The sequence below is a fragment of the Cyprinus carpio genome, chromosome A11 (assembly GCF_018340385.1).
Source record: "Cyprinus carpio isolate SPL01 chromosome A11, ASM1834038v1, whole genome shotgun sequence".
Taxonomy (NCBI): Eukaryota; Metazoa; Chordata; class Actinopteri; order Cypriniformes; family Cyprinidae; genus Cyprinus; species Cyprinus carpio.
The window spans coordinates 18,921,776-18,943,762 of NC_056582.1; the positions used below are offsets into that span (position 1 = coordinate 18,921,776).

Genomic DNA, 21,987 nt, shown 5'->3' on the forward strand with positions numbered 1-21,987 from the left:
TGGTTGTTAGGTCAGTTACTACAGACCCACCTCCAAGTCTCTATGATATTCTGGTCTCTAGGCTTGGGTCCTTCCTATAAACCTATGGGATTTTTTTTATTACATTTTTTTAATTTATTTTTTTATTTTACTGAGCATTCGTAGATAAATAATACTGTATACAGTAATTTAGTTCAGACTGTGATTAATATGGAAGTGGCAATCTAACATATTTTGCAATAATTAAACAGCGACTGTACTTAATGTGCTCTGGGAGTAGTTTCATCCTTTCTCTCTGCTCTATGTTTATGTAAATGGGAAGGAACAAAAACAGAACAAAACCTTCAAACATATAATTGTAACAATTTAATAAACATTTTTACCAACCTCCAATTTATGGTCATTGATTTAGTGAAAGAACTTCATAAAAGTTATTTATGTACAAGGAATAAGATAGGGAACCTTGTCTAGTTGAGGTATGTTGTGTGTGGACAGGATCATCAAAACTGGGGAAAAAAGTGATCTTCAAACTGTTTTAGTAACTGTTTCAAATAACCAAGGTTCGTGAATGGCTATTGAACATGCCTTCTCTCTGTCCTCTATTCAAAATAGGTTTTCCATCAGAATCCCGAACCCATCCATTACAGTCCGCTTTATGCACCAAGTACTCCTTCTTCTCCTGGCTGTATTGTAGCACCCCAACCAACTGCCAAGAATACTCCAAAGCTGGGCTCTCTGGATCCACTACATGACAAACATATGAAGAACAGACATTTCATTTTTCCCACATGTGCCCATATGGCTCCCGATGGATAAGGTTATAAGATGAATTTATTTTCAGAGGGAACTTCAAGACAAATGATGGGATCCATTAGACTACAATATGTCAGGTATTTCCAGAGGGTTTAGACAGCACTGTACCAGGTGGGGTGCTGTTTTTTTGTCGGCAAGAGGGCTTTGGCAGGAACGGGGTTGCGGTCGATGGAGCCTTGCTTATAACCTAAAGCCAGCCATTCCTCTGGAGTACGGCAGTCAAAATCCTCATTGTTGAATATTCTGTGTTACACAAAGCACATTAATGGACAAAAAATTTACAAACTTGTACACAACACACAATTATGCAGCCAGTGAAACAGAAAAGGTGCAGGATTTTAAACTGAAGCATCTACATGGACACCAAAATTAGGGCGAAAGCCATCAGTAAACGGGAACATTAAAATATGAATATTTCATTAAGCAGTATATAAGCAACATGCATGACCTCCAGGGACAGGTAGTTTGAAACTGGTTGACTCGTTTAGTTTTTGACCATAAGCTGGTTGGAGTCAATGCCTCGCTCAGCCAAAATATTATTTATATCCAACTTACACAAATGTTAAAAATTATTATAATTATTAAAATTATAAACATTATTAAGATTTTAAAAGTCTTGACTGTTACTTTTGATCAATTTATGCCTTTTCATGCTGCTTAATATTTTTGTTGACATTTTTCAGCATTCTTTAATGAATAGAAAGTAAAAAAAAAACAGCATTTAGTCGAAATAGAAATTTGTAACATTATAAATGTCTTTACTACCACTTCTGATCAATTTAATAAATCCTGGCTAAATAGAAGTACAAATGTAAATGACAAAAAACCTTAACATATCACAATTTAATTAATCCTATTATTAATTTAACTATTTCCTTTAACCTAGCATAATTTTATTCATGTTTTTTTTAAGACGATAAAGCATGTCAAGAATTCTGTCCATGCTGGCATCTAGTTTGCTTAGTGAAACAGGCCTAAGGCTCATTTTTGGGTTCTGTCCTGACCCACCAGTTGAGCAGCACTGGTTCAAGATGTTTATCTGAACTGCTCACCTCTCACTCTCAATCTTACGGGGCACATGTCCTGGGGGCAAACATGACGCATCTGAACTTTAGGACAGTTCCAGAGTGGAAGTCTGTCTTGTGCTGGAGTTCATGTCATTGCTCCTCCACAGCACTGGGCGGGACAGGAAGCATACTCAACATAGATGCTAGCAAAAAACAAAGAAAAAAAAAAGAAAAAATGGTTTTAGCATTTGTGTTTTGACTTGATTGTTGTTTTATTTCTTACTTTTACAGGAGTTGGACTCGTATCCTGCCCGGCACAGTAAACATGTGCTCACTGGGTCTTCTGTATACGACTAAAAACAGCAGCATTAATTTTTGTGATCATATTTTACAAAACAAGGTGAGTATATTTTCATGTTTTCACGTATGTGTATGAATGGGTAGGGCCCCTATATTTTCCACAATGCAGAAAATGCATATGGAATTGTATTTACTATATAATACTATTTACTATTTACTATATAATGTGTTCAACATTTTATTTGAATTTGATTGATTAACTGATTGATTGCAACATTTGTGATAATGTGTATCATAAAACACAGAATACAAATAATTAAAACAAACAACACAGAATTTGGAAAAAAATAAATAAAATGGAATTTAGGATAAAAAAAAACTAATTTCATAGGTTAAGCAGTCATAGGTTTTAGAGAAAAAATAAAATAAAATTAGGAGTAGAAACGTAGCCTTCAGGTAAAAATGCTTTAGGAGGCACATGCGGCCCCTTACTTAAAATATATAAAAATAAAAATAAAAAAGTATTAATTTCTGACACTGCTCATAAGTAGTACCCTCTGTACTTCCTTATATGACATGAGGCAGTATATAAAAATACATGTAAACATATATTGTAAAAGTATTAAAAAAAAAGTATAACTGCAATGACAGACTCTCATGAGAGTTTTAGCAATTGTGCCGAATCCCAAACATTTCAAGGCATTTATAGTTTTGTACTTCCATAGTTAATGGCAGTAATTATTACCTAATACACTGGAATGGGCGTCCCAGAGTGATCTCAACCCCTCCATTCTCTTTTCATCTCATCCTGTGTAATTGTACTCTTATGGTCCTGAATGACCCACAGGGATCCTCACACTCCTGGGTCAAGAGATCACAGAATCCTGCCCCATTTCCCAGCAGAGATCATAAGCAACACACACCTTCACCCCCGCTGGCCCTGCATATCATCCTGAGTGTGTTCACTGTAGCATGCATGAATTACTTCATGTGCCTGAAATCATGTGTCATTCCCAGAAGGTGTCTTGCAAACCCAAAGACAGGGTTGGGCAAGGTCAGAGGTCAAGTGCATGTGTGAAATTCAAAACGAGGAGCCAGAGATGCCTTCTGACTTTGCATGGGATATAACTGCCATCATTGTAAAAGGACTAAAAAGAACATGACAGACTGACAGATCATTAAGGAGATTCATCAGATCATTAAGTCAACAGGTTAAAAAGTTAATGGCAGCAGAGGAAAGACTTGCCAATTAACAACACAAGAGTGATACTGTGCCTCAAGCTACTAATGTCTGCTCAATTTACTTTCCTCAAATGCCCATGAACTGAGGCAGTTGCAAGTTGCCAATTTCAGTAGAGGAAAATAAAGGACACTCTCTCTATGCCATAATAGATTTAAGCACACAATTCAATGTTCCATTTCTAAATAAAGTTGATAAAAAAAGTTTAACACACCTAACCAAAAACCAAACTTATAAAAACACATCTGTCAAATGCATTTCTGTAAATCATACTAATCGTACAAAACTGTGTGTCCTCCCCTCCAGCAATTATAGTTGCATCATGAGACATCGAACCTCACTGTATCCCAAAGGCAGATGCAGCAGACACATCTTGTCAGTAGCTCCAAACACCTGCCAGCAATTAATGACTAATAGCTTTGGCCTACAGCATTACAGGGATCTTTGAACAAGACAGATGAGATCTCAGATGAGATCTCTAGTGTGTTTAATCCTCAAAACAGAAAAGTTCTCATTTTGTGATCCAAAATCAGGGCAGATTGGTCTCCCCAAGTGTTTGAGGTCATTGTTAAGCTTCAGATGAAAGACATTTCAGATAAAATGATGCACAACTGGGACTTACAAATGTCAACAGAAGAAACTACGCCAGTATCAAGAAGAAAATCAGACTTTCAAAGTAGGGCCAGGAAATAACTCAAACGTTCTGGGCTATTTTCAATTCACAATTACTAGGATTATATACCATACTGAACTTGTACTATACTTGTACTATATTTAAGGAGGAAAATAATTATGAAATAAAAGTAATTATGATTATGACTTTTTTTATAACTTTTTGTTATAATTTAAACTTTTGTCTCATATTTTTCCATTTTTCCATTATCTAATTAATTAGACATTATGTTTAATATTGTTAAATATTCTAAAATAGTTATGATTATGACTTCTTATCTCAAAATTGTGACTTTTTGTAATAATTAAGACAACTTAAAAGTGTACTTAAATGCATTTGTGTACTTGTATTTGTGTACTTAAATGAGGGCCACACTGTGGCTGTCTTACACGGATGCACTTGGCATGAGAGAGGTTAGCTAACTTTCTTCTGCTGACTTTTTGATTGTACTCTCCATTATATCTGTCCACACAATTGATCTGTGGAACTTACCCACAAAAAAGTCCTTCTCTTCCAGCCATTCTCTCCTTTTACACCCATCATCTGCCCTTCTTGCCTTTATTAGACATGCGTTTGTGGGTGTCATGCCTGCTTGAGTGTGACTCCTATTTTACAGTAATGAAAGCAACATGTGCTTCTAACTTTAGCTGCTCATGATACCCAGATGTTGGTTTTGGAGAGCAGCAGAGGTGGGCCCCCAGCTTCCCAGTGTCACATCGCTAAAGAGCCATGGAAGAATATGAGGCTTCTATAAGTCCACATCTTAGGATCTGATCTGTGTTTTTAGACAGCTGGGCTCTGTTTTATCCCAGTTAGCAAACACATCAAAGATTGCAAATAGCGTTTGAGCTGGTATTTGTTCCACAGTAGAATATGTGGAACATGTAAAACACATACACGTCTTCCATAACAACGCAAAATCTAGTTTTTAAAGCTAAAGTTCCATTTTACCATTAGCTAATTAGTTAAACATGGTGCCTTATATGGTTTTAAAAAGTAAGTTCATCAGCCCTGCAGCGGTACATGACCGTCATCTGTTCTATTTAATGGGTGAAATGTATACACCATCAGGTCAGTGAGTGTCACACTGTAGCACTCCAAGCATGTGTGTTTTACGAGGGAATAAAAAAGAGCTGCGGCTTGAAATGATGACGCTTTTTGCCAGACCAGACAGGCTTAGTGGCTTTAATGGTGACCCCCATGACCTTTGAATGGTCATTGGGGGTCAGATGGGATCACGGGTGGATACCTGGCCTGCATGTGGTCATAAAAAAGAAAGGTTTTAATTGTTGGTGATGAGATTAGGCATGTTTTCAGTTACTAATAGACACCTGGGCACAGTTCAGGAATCACACTATTAGAAACCGCCTAACCTTAACTATTGATCTTATGAAACAAAAACTTATTTAAAAAAGAAGAAGAAGAGGGACAATTATACACACATTAAAGACGGGAACCAAAAACAGAATACCGTAGAGATTTGGAGCAGGGCTTTTTTAATTTACTTTATTTAACTTTACTTTACTTTACTTAAAATTCATATTAAAATAAAATATTCAATAAAAATGAATAAAATATTTATTATAATATGTATTAAGAATTCAATTAAAATGTAAATATAATACTAATAAATTATAATATAATAATTTAATAAAATTGCAATGTTAAATTATAATATTAAATAATATAGAACTTATCAAAATATAATATAGCCAAAAGAAATATAAAATAACTTAATGATTCTTTGAGAGAAAATAGTTAAAATGAATTTATTTTTTTTTAATTTGTAATAGTATGTATTATAATAAAATAATAATTTAAATATTATATCATACAATTAAATCTATAAAATAAAATTATTAAATAACTCGCTGATTCTTTGACATATAATAATAATGAAAAATGTATAAAACATTCATTATAATATGTATTAACATACAAACTTATAAAAACAATTGCAATATTAAATATTATATAATTTAAAAATTAAAATATAAGAAAGCAAATAAAATTATAAAATAGCTTGCAGCAATACACAGGTATAAAGCATAAAGGGTTTACGTTATTTATTAATGCCAGTCTACCATGCCTCATTTCTTTTAAAAGGACCCCATGGGGTGCAGGGAAATGTATACTCCACTGTTTCACATTTTCCCTGTACAGCTCGTGTTATTTACAGTCCAGACCTTTCATAGCCATTAATATCTTGCAGAGACAATTCAGAAAACTAGTAGGTTGCTGCAGTAGCACACAGAGTTTACCCTCAATGATAAGACTTGGAAATTGCTCAATCCCTCGGTAAGCACATGTCTTATTTACTTACCGAACCCCTATGAAGGATGTAGGGTGTGTGCCTGTGCGTGTTTATACAGACCTCCATATGTGTGGGAAGCTTTACTCCGCTCAAATAAAATGTGGTTTCAGCTGCGTCAGTACAGCAGGGCACTACCAATCAGGCTCAAACCTCTTCAATTAAAACCACCCCTCTTAAAATTCCTCTCATTCCTGCTTCTTAAGACCTAATAATGTTTTATTTAATGGATTTGGAACGCTGGCACATGTGCGAGTGTTTAGGTGCAGCGAATCCCAAACATACCATTGCATGCTCACATGTATAAACAGTGACATGAGCTACTGCATGGAATGGTTATCTATACACAATAGACTCACATTAAAAAACATTAGCGACCCTGGAGACATGCACGCATAAATGTAGTCACACAACTGCAAGCTTCCTACATGTTCCACAGGGGCTCTGGACTGTCATAGCTGTTCATCTGGCCTCTATCAGCACCCAGCCTGACAACTTAATCTCAGTCATTCATTTTCACAGATCAAAGAGCACGCTGCAATTTAAATCTATTACCCACATATAAAGACATTGGCCTGTTGTGACCCTCTCTCACACACATAGACAAACATACACACAAATGTTTGCAAACAGACATGCAAATCCACGTACAAGCCCACACCACAGTGAGATGCATTTACACAAACACACACATATTTGAAGAGTTTGTTTCTCCAATTTTACTTCATTCAAATTTACTAGGGCTACCTAGGGCTACTTTTTTTTTTTTTTTTTTTTTTACTTTTATGTCATGATTATGATTTTTTTTTGCCTCATAATTTTGACTTTTTATAACTATTAATCTGTGACCAGAAATTTATACTTCTCATAATTGTCATAATTTCAAAATCTTTATCACAGAATTGTTTTTATGTCATAATTTTGACTGTCATAATCATTACTTTTTAAACTCATAATTGTTTTGCATGTGATAATTATGATTTTTAATTTATGACTTTTTATGTCATAATTGTTCGTCATAATTTCAGATTTTTGTCAAAATTGTTTTGTTTTTAAACTCATAATTGTTTTAATGTGATAATTTGGACCTTTTGTCAAAATTAGGACTTTATAACTTATTAACTTATAATATAATTGTTTGTCATAATTTAAACTTTTTATGCCATACATTTTATGTCATAATTTTGACTTTTTATGTCATAATTATGAATTTTTATCTCTTAGTTTAAACTTCAAAAATTGCAAAGGAAAAAAAAAACAACAACAACAAATCACAAAAGAATATGAAATGAAAAATAGAACAAACAACAAAACATTGGGCTTTCAATGTCAAATTCATATGTTCAATTTGGCATAATTAACAGGCTATGAGGGCTACAAAACCAACCAATATGACACAAAGCAAATTCTGTCTATTAAAGTTTATCATTCAGTCTTGATGAACACAAAGGGATACACACAGATGTTCTGATGTGCCTAATTTTAAACATCCTCATTACGAAGTGTATGTTTTCCATTATACAGGACCAGTGCTGGATAAATAATCATCTAAAGTGCTTGAACATACTTTGATGCCAAAATCTCATAGCAATCTTGAATAGAATGGTCGGATGATTTAAATTGCTATAATGAATATGGATTGTTTGTTAACATCTGTCATTTATGGCAGGGTTGATATGGTTACATTAACATACCCTGGGAAACAGCAATCTACCTTTGACATTTATACTGACGCTTGCATTACATAAATTAAGCCTAACTTAGTCCTTCAAGTAAGATGTATATCAATCATAATAAATACCACGCAACTTAATTTTATAATAATAATATCACATTCATAGGGTTATACAGAAACGTTTCAGTTTTAGAACATAAAGCCAACTGATAAGCAACAACAACCAATCATAAACTGAGAAGCGCTTTCCACATGAAATATCAAACAGTGACGAAAAAAATTATGATCTGAAATAAGGTAGAAAATCTGTTATATAAACATGTTGCATGCTTTGTTCATTCAATCAATAATATTTACACAGCAAATTTGCAGATAAGAATTACAATCCTGGAATTGAAACACCTTCTCAAGTAGGTAAAAACTGAACAATGTGAAACATGGAAAAAAATAAAAAAACATTTAGAATGACACAGGGTTGACAATTTAAAGTGTGAAAAGCCTACAACACACACAATCCTTCCCAAATATTGGCAAGCTGATATAAATGAATACTGTGCAAAGAGTTGCCTGACATTTAAATTCCTTTCCTGTTGAGAAATATTCTAGTCTTGTTCAACAATACAGCAACACACTGTTTTGTGCAAATATTTTAATGAGCGGCTGAAAAGCTTTATTGGCTGCAGGCTGGTTGAAACCCAATTATTTTCCCAGCATTTGAAATAAACCACAGTTACCATCAAGTCAATTAACTTTTGCATTTTTACCTGAAACAAGCATCCAAGTATTCTGGACTATTTACAACTACAAATCAAACTAAAAAGGTGTATACAGTATATATAGGCCTACCTTAAAGAAACCCCTTATAAACTCTGCATTTTTTGTATTTTTATTTTGTATCTACCAAAGCTATTCAGCTAAGAATCTCTTTCACAAAAGACAGTTGTTCTTTTATAACATCTGATCAGGAAAGCCAACTATGTGTCATCTGTTTTCTTTCTAGGTAGAAATGGCTGTTTCTAATTCCAGCCAAGACCATCTCTTCCTGTTTTTGGCATGCATTTAGTCAGTGGGTATAAGGTGTGCTACACTGATAACCTAAGGCTCATCCAGTAGACCAGACATCCCCGACACGCTTACAAAATACAACCTAGACACTAAAGTTGCTGTATTATCCCTAATTTGTAATGCCACAGAAGAGAGCATGGGAACAGCTAGAGGAACCCCACACAGTTAAACGTTTGAATTAAACTTTTGCAGTGACATCTGGTTATATTTGACCATGTATGATGTCAGTGACAACAGCAAAAGGGATATTATAATGAGGTCTTTGTCAGCACAATATAAATCATGTATCAGTATGCTTCTGACAAACACAAGAGACAAAAATGTAATGTTTTGGGCTGTAATTTCCTCCTCTTTTCAACAAAATGACTTAAAGGACACACACATTTAAAGCCACACACATACAATTACAATTAATGTCAGTTAAAAAGTTGAAAGCCCCTAAATCAAACCTTCTTAAAAAGACAGATTCATCCATTTTCCACATCTGGAAGTAATAAATATTAATATCGCACAGCTAATTCACCATCAATAGGATTAACATGATCCCCAATAAAGATAGTTATTGCTCATGCAGTCTGCAGGGCGGCAGAAAGTCCCACAGTTGGAATGATGTGAGGTTTGGAGATGAAGGTCTGCTCTCTGAGCTCTTTTTTATGACCTGGAGGGCAGCCAGCCGCTGTAGTGAGTGTCAGAGAGGAGAATGAAAGCATGAAGAGATATATGTAGGATATGAGAACAGGGAAGGAAAATTAATAAAGAGCAGATATAGAGAAATCAAAGACGTAAAATTAAACTCATGCGAAAGATGAGAGGATTCAAAAAAGTAAGAAATAATGAACAGTGAGTGTATATGCATAGACTGACACTGACACTCTAAACTACACTGACAGTCTAGCAGACATGCTCATTCTATATTATTAAAAACATTAAATGTAAAACTATTATAAAATTTAATGAAATTAAATTTAAAATGCATATTTGTTTATTTGTGTTCTAATAAGTAGCTTATAAATTAAATTAAATTAAATTAAATTAAATTAAATTAAATTAAATTAAATTAAATTAAATTAAATTAAATTGGCAATGTTTATTTGTATGTTGGTTAGTAGCTTTAAAAATAGCAATAAGTTTATTGCTTATCTTTGCAATGACTGAACATAATGCATGGTGCATTTCATTTACATTTTAACAGCTATGGTGTTTATGTATGTGTTAGGTGGGATTGTTCTTTCATTCATTATTTCAGTCAGGTATAATAACTGAAGGTAAGTACACTGTAAAAAGTAAATAGGGCACAAATGTATTAATATGAATGAACCTTCCGTATTTATTTTACAGGTGTTTAACCTGTATTTTGAATTTTGCACATCATTGCATTGTGTGGAGAACATATTTTAGTGTTTCTTTTCTTCTTCTTCTTTTTTACAGTGTAAAAGTGCCTAGTTTAGTTCAAAAGAACCTAGAAAATATGCAAGGGTGCTTGCTGGAAATTTGCACATATTGTAAACCGCTTTTAAGTGACTACAATTAACCTTTGCTATATGCATAAAACCATAGACTTAATTTGAGCTGTTAACTGTATGTGGCTTTGAAATATTTTTTTTCCCATCAGCACAATACATTCCCTTTCTGTATGCATGGTTTTTATTTATCAACTTATGCCCATTAACCTTTTATGTAGCCTATATGTTGAGGAAAACATAATAAAACCGTTGTCTTTATCTGTGAACAACAGTTCCCTTTCAAATGGTCTTTCACATTGCGTCGCTGACGCTTATGGGGAAACTCCTTTTTACTCTGACTGACGCCTGATTTGTTCACGTTCGTGTAGCTGCATGAACCAATGGTGCTTTAATCCGCCAAAATGATGTGAACGGCTTGATTTCCTTCGGCTGGTCTGAGGTGGAAGCTGTTGTGGATACTCAAAACCCATGCGGTCCTCTCCTCATTACCACGAATGTGAGTTCCCCTAGGTCATGCGGTGAACTACCATTCAAAAAACTCAGACCACTTGCCATCAAACTTGGAAAGCTATCCCGGATGTGTCAAGTTAGGTTCTTAAAATCATAGAACGAAGCTACTTGCTTCAGTTTGCTCGCAGGCCACGTCACTTCAGAGGTATCATTCAAACTTCAGTACGGGACAACAATGCTTATGTTCTCTGGTTCGAATTACAAACACTGCTTGCAAAAGGAGCATTGGAAACGGTTCCTCTAGTGAACAGTGAGTCTGGATTTTACAGCTGTTACTTTCTTGTTCCCAAGAAAGATGGCAGGCTCAGATGCTCAGAGGCTCAGAAGTCAGATGCTCATTCCTCCTGGTGGCCCCACTCTGGAGGAATCAGATGTAGATCCCCGATTCAGCTGCCATCAGAAACCACTGAGGACTGACCTTCTCTCGCAAACGTAGGGCATGATTTGGCATCCCCAGCCAAAACTGTGGAGCCTACATGTTTGGCCCCTCGACGGGAGTCTCTGCAGCTCCCCCTGCAAGTGTAACTAATACCATTTTGGAGGCTAGAGCCACATCTACAAGATGTCCTTATGCCCTTAAATGGTCAATCTTCTCTTACTGGTGTTCAGTGCAGACCCGACCTCTTGTGACATGTCCTAATCAGCAGAAATGAACTAGTTGTTAAGTTTCTGAGATTGAGATTGAATCCACCTCGCCCTCATACTGTGCTGACTTGGGACTTATCTTTGAGCCGCTCCAGTCAGGCCGATTTGTGGCCCCTGTCACTTAAGACCGCCCTCCTTCTGGCGAGTGGATGACCTGCAAGCACTGTCAGTCAGTGCTTTGATTTTGGGCCTAACGACTGTAGAGTCATCCTCAAACCAAGACACAGCTATGTGCCAAAAGTGCTCTCCACTCCATTCAAATTTACCGAACCCTACTTATATTTAATGGAATAATTTGTTACTAGTCTTTGCTATCTGATTATGTCAAAGAGAGGCTGAGGAGGCTTATTCTGAACTTTAGTCAAATTCATTTCCATATGGTTTTCATCTCAACTCAAAGCAGAAACTTTGACAGTTCAGCTCTAACTGCATGTAATACCTTTCAAAATATACACTACCTCCTTTAAATTCACAAATGTCAATAGTTTTGTGTACAGAATGTATGATTTCAATAACCACCCGGCAGAAACATTCTTCTAATGTAATATATGCTGTAATTCTTCATGTCACTTTGTACATCTATAGTAGTCCACATATATATATATATATATATATTTTGTGATATATATATAATTATTCCTTAAAAGAAACATCAAAGGCAATATATATATATATATATATATTTTGTGTATTTCGAATTTCCTTAAAAGAAACATCAAAGGCACCCATAATACGGAACTACTGCAGTTCAAAACCAGGAGGAAAAGGCTCGTAAAGTAACATCTCTCACCCCATTAAGTAGAGCAAGGTTTGGTGCTGGTATATATCGAGACAGTTTCTGGAATTCTCCATGTGGCTGGATCACATTAACTTTGTTCTCCAACCCCAGCGAATCTGACCTTACTCACACATGCACCCACCTGCAGAGTCACCAAATAAAAGACCCAGACAATCATTAGTGCTTTGTGAAAAAGAAATATATTGCAAACGTTTCAGTAAATTAATAAATGTAAAAGTTATTTTTAAAAATATTTTATTAATTAATTTAATGTTAATAACAACAATTCACTCTAGCATTATTATACTATATGCTAATGTATACAAATAATGTTTTTTTTATGTATATATATATATATATATATATATATATATATATATATATATATATATATATATATATATATAATTTCTTGTTTCACTGTGTGGAAAAGAGAACCATGGACATTCTGATATATGTCTTCTTTTGTGTTCCACAGACACAAGATGAGCAAATGTCTTTGGAATGGCCTGAGGGTGAATGTCATCATTTTCATTTCTGGTTAAACTGTCCTTTTGCTGGAAATAAATACATAAACACATAAAAAATGGTTAAGTATGCATAAGTATATCCCTTTTCTGTCTTTTTCTATTACCTTTTCATTTCACGGGATGCTTCCTTCATATATGACGTTCAGAGGCATGAATCACAACGGTAATCATGTCTGGTACAGGTACCAAAATGTAATCAAGACTTGTTTGATGTGAGTAGCGTATAGTTTGATGCACTAGTGTAGCATTCCACTGTGGGGCACTAGAGAGACCCCCCTTTCGATCCGTTCAATGCTTCGGATCCAGGCCAGTGGATCACAGTCATTCATCCGTGCTCTTGGGAAGCTGGAACAACGCTGCGCGTTACGTTTAGGTGCGACACACTGCTATTACCAAAGTGACCTGCGCGGTTTTGTCCTTCTTTTACCTTCAGTTTGAAAGGACTGTCATGTACAGAAACAGAAAGGACAATAGTTCGCCCTTCATCTGAATGCACAAAAACAACAATGTTAAGGGAATGAACCGCGTGCCGTTTGAACAGGTGCATCCCAGATCACCATCATCAGAAAAGGTTTCTTACTGACTCACTGTGAAAATGGATTACCAGCAGCTGGATTTCCTGCAACTTTTCACGCAAACCCTGTTTCCAAACAGACAGTAAAGATCTCTTCAAACTGAACTGACCATGCATTGGGACATGATGGTTTATCTATTCTAACTATGGATAACTAACCTGCCTTTACATCCAGACTGTTAAACATGAAACATCTCAGGACTCCTCAGTTTGTGATGGTGATACTGAAGTGCGCAGTGATCTTATTTCCTGGATTCCTGCAGGGTTTTACTGGCAAGTGATGGAAAGCTGTCTATCTATCTATCTATCTATCTATCTATCTATCTATCTATCTATCTATCTATCTATCTATCTATCTATCTATCTATCTATCTAACTATCTATCTATCTATCTATCTATCTATCTATCTATCTATCTCTGTCTGTCTGTCTGTCTGTCTGTCCATAAACCTTTTTTACATATATTTTCACTCATGTATACACAAACCACAGATGTTTTAAGTTTTTTATAATGCATTATATAATGATTTTTAAACTAATTTAATTACATTTTATATCATTTTTAACAGATGTCTAAACAATATTATGATAAACTGTTACCAAATAACGTTTTTTTGCCCTTTGTGGGAAGACGAAGTCAATAAAATAGCCAGACTTCTCCTTGTAATAATAATCAAATTGTCAGATGAATAAACTTAGTGGGAGATCTGGTGTTCATTTTTCATGCATTTATTTATTTTTTGTTTTATGTTTATTTAAAATGTAACCTGCGTAATTCATTTCATATTTGGATAACAAGTTAATACAATATAAAATCCATTTTAGATTGAACAATTTTAAGTATTCTTATTTACTCATTTTTATCATTCTTACATGATATTAAACTTCACTTTTCTGCAGCATTTGCAGGAGAAATGACACCATTTTTGGTTTTGTGAAAGCCCTACTGTGAGCTACATTAAAGGCTCAGGTTGTCAGACATTGTGCTGTGACATGCCAGAACCTGACTAGTGTTTACAGAAGTTCAGTGTTAAAAAATGGTGCATTCAAATCATCAGCATGAAAGTTTCTCTGGATTTGTTTGTGAATGTATGTGCATGTTTCCTCTTTTACACAGAGTCCAGATGTGTTGGCCGTGCTTGCAGCCCTCCTATGGGTAACTTGGCCAGTGGCAGGACCCTTTTCACGCTGACTAGCTGCTGCACTAATAGCTCTTCCTGCCTGCCAACCCAGCCACGCTGTCTAGCAGAGCTCCATCCTCCTGCTCTCATGGCCGATGACCCATTTATTCATCCAGATACCTGGTGGGGCTCAGCGGCGGCCACTGGAGAACAGGAAGAAATCCGTCTTGACTTGGAGACATGGTTCTGCATGAGTCACGTTGTGATGTCGTTCCGTTCCCCACGTCCTGCTGCTATGAGGTTGGAACGCTCGCAGGACTTTGGCCAGACCTGGGAGACACTAAAGCTGTTTGCCAGGAACTGCACTGAAATGTTCGGGCTTCCTGATGATGTAAGTCAACCAGGATCTCTCTGCACTTCCAGATATTCCAGTGTTGTCCCCTGCACCCGAGGAGAGGTAAGGAAGGAAATAAGGTCTCTAAAGCACCACAAAACATTTTTCTTTTTTTGTAAATTGCAATTTTGCAGTAGGTTTAAATGTGAAGCATGTAAACATGATCAACATACAAATGGCTTAAAATGACCAATTTTAAGCAACGTTTCAACCAAATATTCCCTCATTTGAGTACAGCTATTTAAATCTAAGTACTTTAAATGTGTCTAATGCTTTTTAAAGGGACAGTTCACCCAAAAATGAAAATTCTGTCATCATTTACTTCCTCCCCTGCCATTCCAAACGTTTATGCATTTCTTTTTTTCTGTGTAACATCAAAACATAACAGTTCGAACAGGTTCGAATAGTATGTTTTGTCCATATTATGGAAGTCAGTGAGACTAGTTTGGTTACCAATATTTTCCAAAATATCTTCTTTTGTGTTCAATTGAAGAAAGAAGTCACAAGGAGAGTAAATGATGACAGAATTTATTTTTTTCGGTGTATTATCCCCGTGAATACGGTAATTCATAATTAATTAATTGTTTTCTACTGTAGATCATATTCCGCTCCATAGGATTGGGAAGTGGGATTGTTGATCCCTACAGTCCTGAGGCACTGTCCCGTCTGACAGTGACTAACCTACGAATACAGCTATTAAAATCTCAACAGTGTCCCATCTCGAAAGAACAGTGGAGTGTCCCAGAGCAGTCAAACCTGCCCTTTTTACCCACAATTCACAGCAGGTCACTGACTGCTCCGACGCCAAGTTCTGATCCTCTGGATTCAACCCCATTTGCTGTGTACTCTCTTCTGGCTAAAGGGACGTGTTTGTGTCATGGCCACGCTGAACATTGCCTTCCTGAAAATGAAGGACAAGACAGCCTGCAACCCAGTAAAATGGTAAGTGATTTTTGGGACGAACAGCATTGCAGCCACCTGTAGGTGCCAGAATGAATGACAGAGTGAATGTGTGAAGCAACTTTTTTCCTCTTCTGCATACTTGAGGGTGTAAGTGAACTCACCCAGCATTTAGGAGAATACGATATGGGGTGTTACTGTATATGTAGGGCTTGAATGGGCAGCAACTTGAAAGTGAATCATTCCTCTGGAGTGCAGGTGTCTGGCAAGTGTGTGTGTACCCACCACACAGCTGGCGAGCACTGCGAGAGGTGTGCCCCACTCTACAACAACCAGCCCTGGAGATCAGCCAATGGAAGCAGCGGGGAGAGCAACCAATGTCAGAGTGAGTGCATTTACTGTATGTGTTGATTCAACCTTAAATTCCTTTAATCCTTGAAAATGGAAATTGTGCTATGAAAGGCCTTTCTATCTTTTTATCATGTCATAATTAGTGGCGCTTTCTAATGCAGCAGGGATTCAAGCCATATCCAGGAACCACAAAAATGAAAATTCTTTCATCATTTACTTACCCTCAAGTTGTTCCAAACCTGTATGAGTTTCTTTCTTCTGTTGAACATTAGATATTTTGAAGAAAGTGGCTTACCGAACAGTTGCTGGTTCTATAGTCAGTTGCTGGACTTCACTAGTATGGGAAAAAAAAAAAATTATTTGGTAATAAAAACAGTTTGCAATGGGATAGATAGATAGATAGATAGATAGATAGATAGATAGATAGATAGATAGATAGATAGATAGAGAATATGAAATTAATAAACATTTAAATGACTGGTTGCATATCTTATTTTATTATGATTATTTAAAATTAGATGTCATAAGTGGAATATATATTTAAAGTCCATTTGCGTGTTTATATATATATATATATATATATATATATATATATATATATATATATATATATATATATATATATATAAATATAAAAATTAAAATAAAAACAATTTAAAAAAAATAAATTTGTGAATAAATAAATACGGAGAATCATGTTAAGAATAATGGAAATTACAAAATAGTGAAACAGCTAGATGAATACCTAATTTTAAAATTGGTGCAAACTCTTACTTGTTAAGAATGTTTTCCACTTAGATTACAGTACAAAAAGCTGTTAAAAGGACTTCAATTTGACAATAGAAATGTCAAGGGATGATTCTTTGATCCATACTGTCTCTTTATCTCCGTAAGTTTTCCTCTGTGTTCTCTTTTTGTTGCTGAAGAGTGTGAATGTCACGGACACGCAGAGAGCTGTCACTTCTCCCAGCGAGTGTGGCTGTCCACAGGGGGCAGTAGCGGGGGCGTCTGCAACAACTGCCAGCATAACACTGTGGGCCGCCGGTGCCAGCGCTGTCGCCCCGGATACCACCGCCACCCTGCCAGACCCCTCAACTCCCCGCATGCTTGCATACGTAAGATAGTTAGAAAGAAAGGAAGGAACAAACAGAAGAGCACAACGAGATCTCAAAGGGTTCTGCCCTCAAATAATTATTCCTAACTGAACCCAAAATAGTTTTTACTTCATTACAGCATATTCTTGGTCTATAATAACATTTTAATTTAAAATTTAAAGATAAATTTGTAATCTTTAATCAAAATATAACTTGTTGTTTTTCTAAAATGACTTTTGGGTCAAAGTTTTACCTGGTGGACAATATAATATCAAAAATAGGACAAAAAATTTTAAGAAGACAAAATTTGAGGGGGAAAAAATAGGATACATTGTTAAGAATTATGGAAATTATGAAAATAGTTGTAGGGCTGGATGGATGTCTAATTTTAAAAGTGCCATTACAACTGGACTGTTACTGTTACACTTACAGGTGCATCTCAATAAATTAGAATGTCGTAGAAAAGTTAATTTATTTCTGTAATTCAACTCAAATTGTGAAACTTGTGTATTAAATAAATTCAGTGCACACAGACTGAAGTAGTTTAAGACTTTGGTTCTTTTAATTGTAATGATTTTGGCTCACATTTAACAAAAACCCACCAAAAAAATCTCAACAAATTAGAATATGGTGACATGCCAATCACCTAATCAACTCAAAACACCTGCAAAGGTTGCCTGAGCCTTCAAAATGGTCTCTCAGTTTGGTTCACTAGGCTACACAATCATGGGGAAGACTGCTGATCTGACAGTTGTCCAGAAGACAATCAAGCTTCCCCCTTCACAAGGAGGGCAAGCCACAAACATTCATTGCCAAAGAAGCTGGCTGTTCACAGAGTGCTGTATCCAAGCATCTTAACAGAAAGTTGAGTGGAAGGAAAAAGTGTGGAAGAAAAAGATGCACAACCAACCGAGAGAACCGCAGCCTTATGAGAATTGTCAAGCAAAATCGATTCAAGAATTTGACTGAACTTCCCAAGGAAAGGACTGAGGCTGGGGTCAAGGCATCAAGAGCCACCACACACAGACGTGTCAAGGAATTTGGCTACAGTTGTTGTATTACTCTTGTTAAGCCACTCCTGAGGCATCTCACCTGGGCTAAGGAGAAGATGAATTAGACTGTTGCCCAGTGGTCCAAAGTCCTCTTTTCAGACAAGAGCAAGTTTTGTAGTATTTAATTTGGAAACCAAGGTCCTAGAGTCTGGAGGAAGGGGTGGAGAAGCTCATAGCCCAAGTTGCTTGAAGTCCAGTGTTAAGTTTCCACAGTCTGTGATGATTTGGGGTGTAATGTCATCTGCTGGTGTTGGTCCATAGTGTTTTTTGAAAAAAGGTCACTTCACCCGTTTACCAAGAAATTTTTGGAGCATTTCATGCTTCCTTCTTATGACCATCTTTTTGAAGATGCTGATTTCATTTTCCAGCAGGATTTGGCACCTGCCCACACTGCCAAAAGAACAAAAAGTTGGTTAAATGACCATGGTCGCCAGACTCACCAGACCTGAACCCCATAGAGACTCTAATTGTCAAGAGGAAAATGAGAAACAAGAGACAAAAGAAATGCAGATGAGCTGAAGGCCACTGTCAAAGAAACCTGGGCTTCCATACCTCCTCAGCAGCGCCACAAACTGATCATCTCCATGCCACGCTGAATTGAGGCAGTAATTAAAGCAAAAGGAGCCCCTACCAAGTATTAAGTACATGTACAGTAAATGAATATACTTTCCAGAAGGCCCTTTTTTTTTTAAAAAATGTTTTTTTTCCTATATTATTATTGGTCTTATGAAGTATTCTAATTTATTGAGATGTTTTTGAGAATTGGTGGGTTTTTGTTAAATGTGAGCCAAAATCATCACAATTAAAAGAACCAAAGGCTTAAACTACTTCAGTCTGTGTGCATTGAATTTATTTAATACACGAGTTTCACAATTTGAGTTGAATTACTGAAAAAAAAAAAAACACTCACAAGAGCCAAACATACTAAAATGCAAAATTAAATAAGAATTTATAAGAATTTAAAAGGTAGTTTAAAAGACTTTTATTTCACCCGGTGGGATGATACAATTTCAAAAAAACAGAAAATAGGAAAAATATATTTTAAAATAAGAAAAAGAAGAAAAATTTCATTTAGAATATAATAAGCCACCCCTTATCCTTAACAATATCCTAGCAACCACTTAGAACTGCATTCTTAAGCACTCCTTATTTTCTTCAAAAAATTTAAAAATCACTTTTTGTATCAAAAAACAACCATTTACAGTCTTTTATTGCCTCCTAGTGGTGGCAGTGTGACACAATCCACTAAAGTGACTCAAATGCAGAGAGAAGAGCTGATGAACCAATGACCAAAGATCTTTTCTATGGCAGGATGCTGGTGTGACCCAGTTGGTTCGGTGATAGTACATTCTGGTGACGGGACACCATGGTGTCATCCAAGAAGTGGACAGTGCCACTGTAAACCCGGTGTGGGCGGCACCACCTGCAGCTACTGTCTAGCAGGGTACTGGGGTTTTGGAGAGGAGGGCTGCAAATCTTGTGTGTGCCCTTTGACCTGTGATCCCATCACAGGTCATTGCCTAGACAGGTCAGACTAAATTTTCAGTTCTTTCTAAATTTACCATTTGTGATTTGAAACTAAAACACTGAGCAGTGATCATTTTAAATCTGAATATCTGGTTTTCATGACTCAAGTTGATTGTGATTGCATACCTGTTGGATATTTTGGAATACCATTGACTTTTGTTGGTGTATCATTTTCCTTTAACAGCAAAGGTAGTGTCAAGCTTTACAATGTACCAATTGGTGGAAAAATTCCTGAACTGTCCCACTTTAAACCTCAAGAGGACGAGAGGGCGTGGCCTAAAGAACTGGCCGTCTCTGCATTGTACTATACAGGTGAGCTGACTATAGAAACAAAACATTTCACACTAACAGCGGCAACTGTGAAACGTGGGAAACCACAGCAGGAAATTTGACTTTATTATGTGGCTTTTCAAAAATGTGGCTTTTTATGTGGTTCCTTCAAATGTAAAAATACATATGTGATATTTCTTATTATATAAATAGCATCAAATAAACAATATAATTCTTATTCTCAGTGATTAAAAGATTAAATAAAAAAAAAAATTGAAAAGTGATTGCACAACCATCAATTAGGTGGCGATATGCACTAAGTATGTAAATGGCCATTGAACAAAAGAAGAAAGAAGCATCATGGAGTCGGTTTCCATGGTGACTCGTCAATTCTTCACTCTGTTGAGAATGTCTTGTGTGTTAGCCTTGAATATATTCTGAGTTGTGAGGGTAAGTTAACCTTGCTTTCTGGAACACATCCCAGGTCATCCCAAAATCAAAATATAAATACCTTACCAATTTCAGGACCATTTCGCATTATGACATTATTTTTATGACAATATTCTCATTACAGTACTGTAAAAAATATATATATGATTAAACTTCATACCTTCAAAATTTAAATCCTAAAAATGCACTTCCTTTTATTTATGGAAAACACCATTTCTATGACCAGGATGTGTTTTCTGTGAGATTAAATACGTTAATATGTAACAAACCTTTGAAATGTTTCTTGTGAATTATTTACAGGGAAGTGCAGCTGTAAGGAAAAGAAGCTGAAAAGTGTGTCAGATCTTTGCAAGATAAAACAGGCATATGGTGAGGATTTTTTTTAGTCCCGTTTCATGCTATGAATCAATTCTGTTGTCATTTGCTGTCTATAAGCAATTAATAAATCTCATGAGAAAACTGACTGTTTGTGGCGTTCATAGTGATCAAAGCCAGTGTGCTGTCAGCTCATGATAAAGGCACACACGCAGTTGTCCTGGTGAAAGTAAGGAAGGTGTTTCGTTCGGGAAAACTGCCGCTCTCCCAGGGAACACACAGTCTCTACCCGCTCTCCTGGACCAGCCGTGGCTGCACCTGTCCCATTCTCAACCCAGGTACAGCACCCAACACCTATTTGGGTCACAGCTTTGATTCAGTGTAGTCTGCCATGGGAGTATTGACTGTTTTGTCTCCATATTTAGGTGGGAACTATCTACTAGCAGGTCCTGAAGATGTTGACGCAGGACGGCTACTGGTCACCATGCAGAGTCTAGTAGTCCTCTGGACCCCCGTCCTGGGCTTTCAGGTCACAGAAGCACTGCATCAGGGCTGCCTATGAGCACGAATTTCCCCAAATGTACAGCAGCACAACACTGCCCAAACTTGAAAGCCCTCACTGAAAGTGATGCCATTGTACCAAAGCAGGCAGCTGGATCTTAAATGAGCCAGGAACACCGGATACAACTGAAATGGAATGTGCATAATTACCAGAAACAAGATTCATAAAGTAGTTGCACGGCAACTTGCACTTAACAGTCACTTAATATAACTGTAATCGCCATATAGCACAACTTTGGTCATCTTGGTGGCTGTTGATGTGTGGACATGACACAACATGGATACGACTTTCATAAGACTGATCAAAACTATTTCTGAACTCATTCCTCTGTAGTTTTTAGATTATCGTCATCAAAAACTAGTTACTTGAAGAAATGGACAAATGATAA

At 36.2% G+C, this 21,987-nt stretch overlaps 1 protein-coding gene across 2 annotated transcripts; it reads left to right on the top strand.

The window, feature by feature from the left end:
• The first annotated feature begins 1,872 nt into the window (after positions 1-1,872).
• LOC109056695 (netrin-4-like) lies at positions 1,873-21,918 on the top strand. 2 transcript variants are annotated; one of them, XM_042766657.1, is made up of 10 exons: positions 1,873-2,199; positions 14,681-15,141; positions 15,676-16,020; positions 16,237-16,363; positions 17,256-17,444; positions 19,787-20,003; positions 20,187-20,314; positions 21,023-21,091; positions 21,205-21,375; positions 21,463-21,918. In XM_042766657.1, exons 2-10 carry the CDS (start codon positions 14,716-14,718, stop codon positions 21,597-21,599), a joined length of 1,809 nt encoding a protein of 602 aa, XP_042622591.1. In that variant the 5' UTR covers positions 1,873-2,199; positions 14,681-14,715; the 3' UTR covers positions 21,600-21,918. The 2 variants fall into 2 exon arrangements, with proteins under 2 accessions (XP_042622591.1, XP_042622590.1); XM_042766656.1 differs by lacking the exon at positions 1,873-2,199 and adding an exon at positions 13,308-13,836.
• The last annotated feature ends 69 nt before the right edge of the window (positions 21,919-21,987 follow it).

Excerpts from the sequence above, each read along its gene's own strand:
- LOC109056695 (XM_042766656.1), top strand. The coding sequence starts at position 13,749 with ATGAAACATCTCAGGACTCCTCAGTTTGTGATGGTGATACTGAAGTGC. Across the intron at positions 20,315-21,022 it reads CTCTGCATTGTACTATACAG|GGAAGTGCAGCTGTAAGGAA; the intron begins GTGAGCTGACTA and ends AATTATTTACAG. Across the intron at positions 21,092-21,204 it reads CAAGATAAAACAGGCATATG|TGATCAAAGCCAGTGTGCTG; the intron begins GTGAGGATTTTT and ends TGGCGTTCATAG.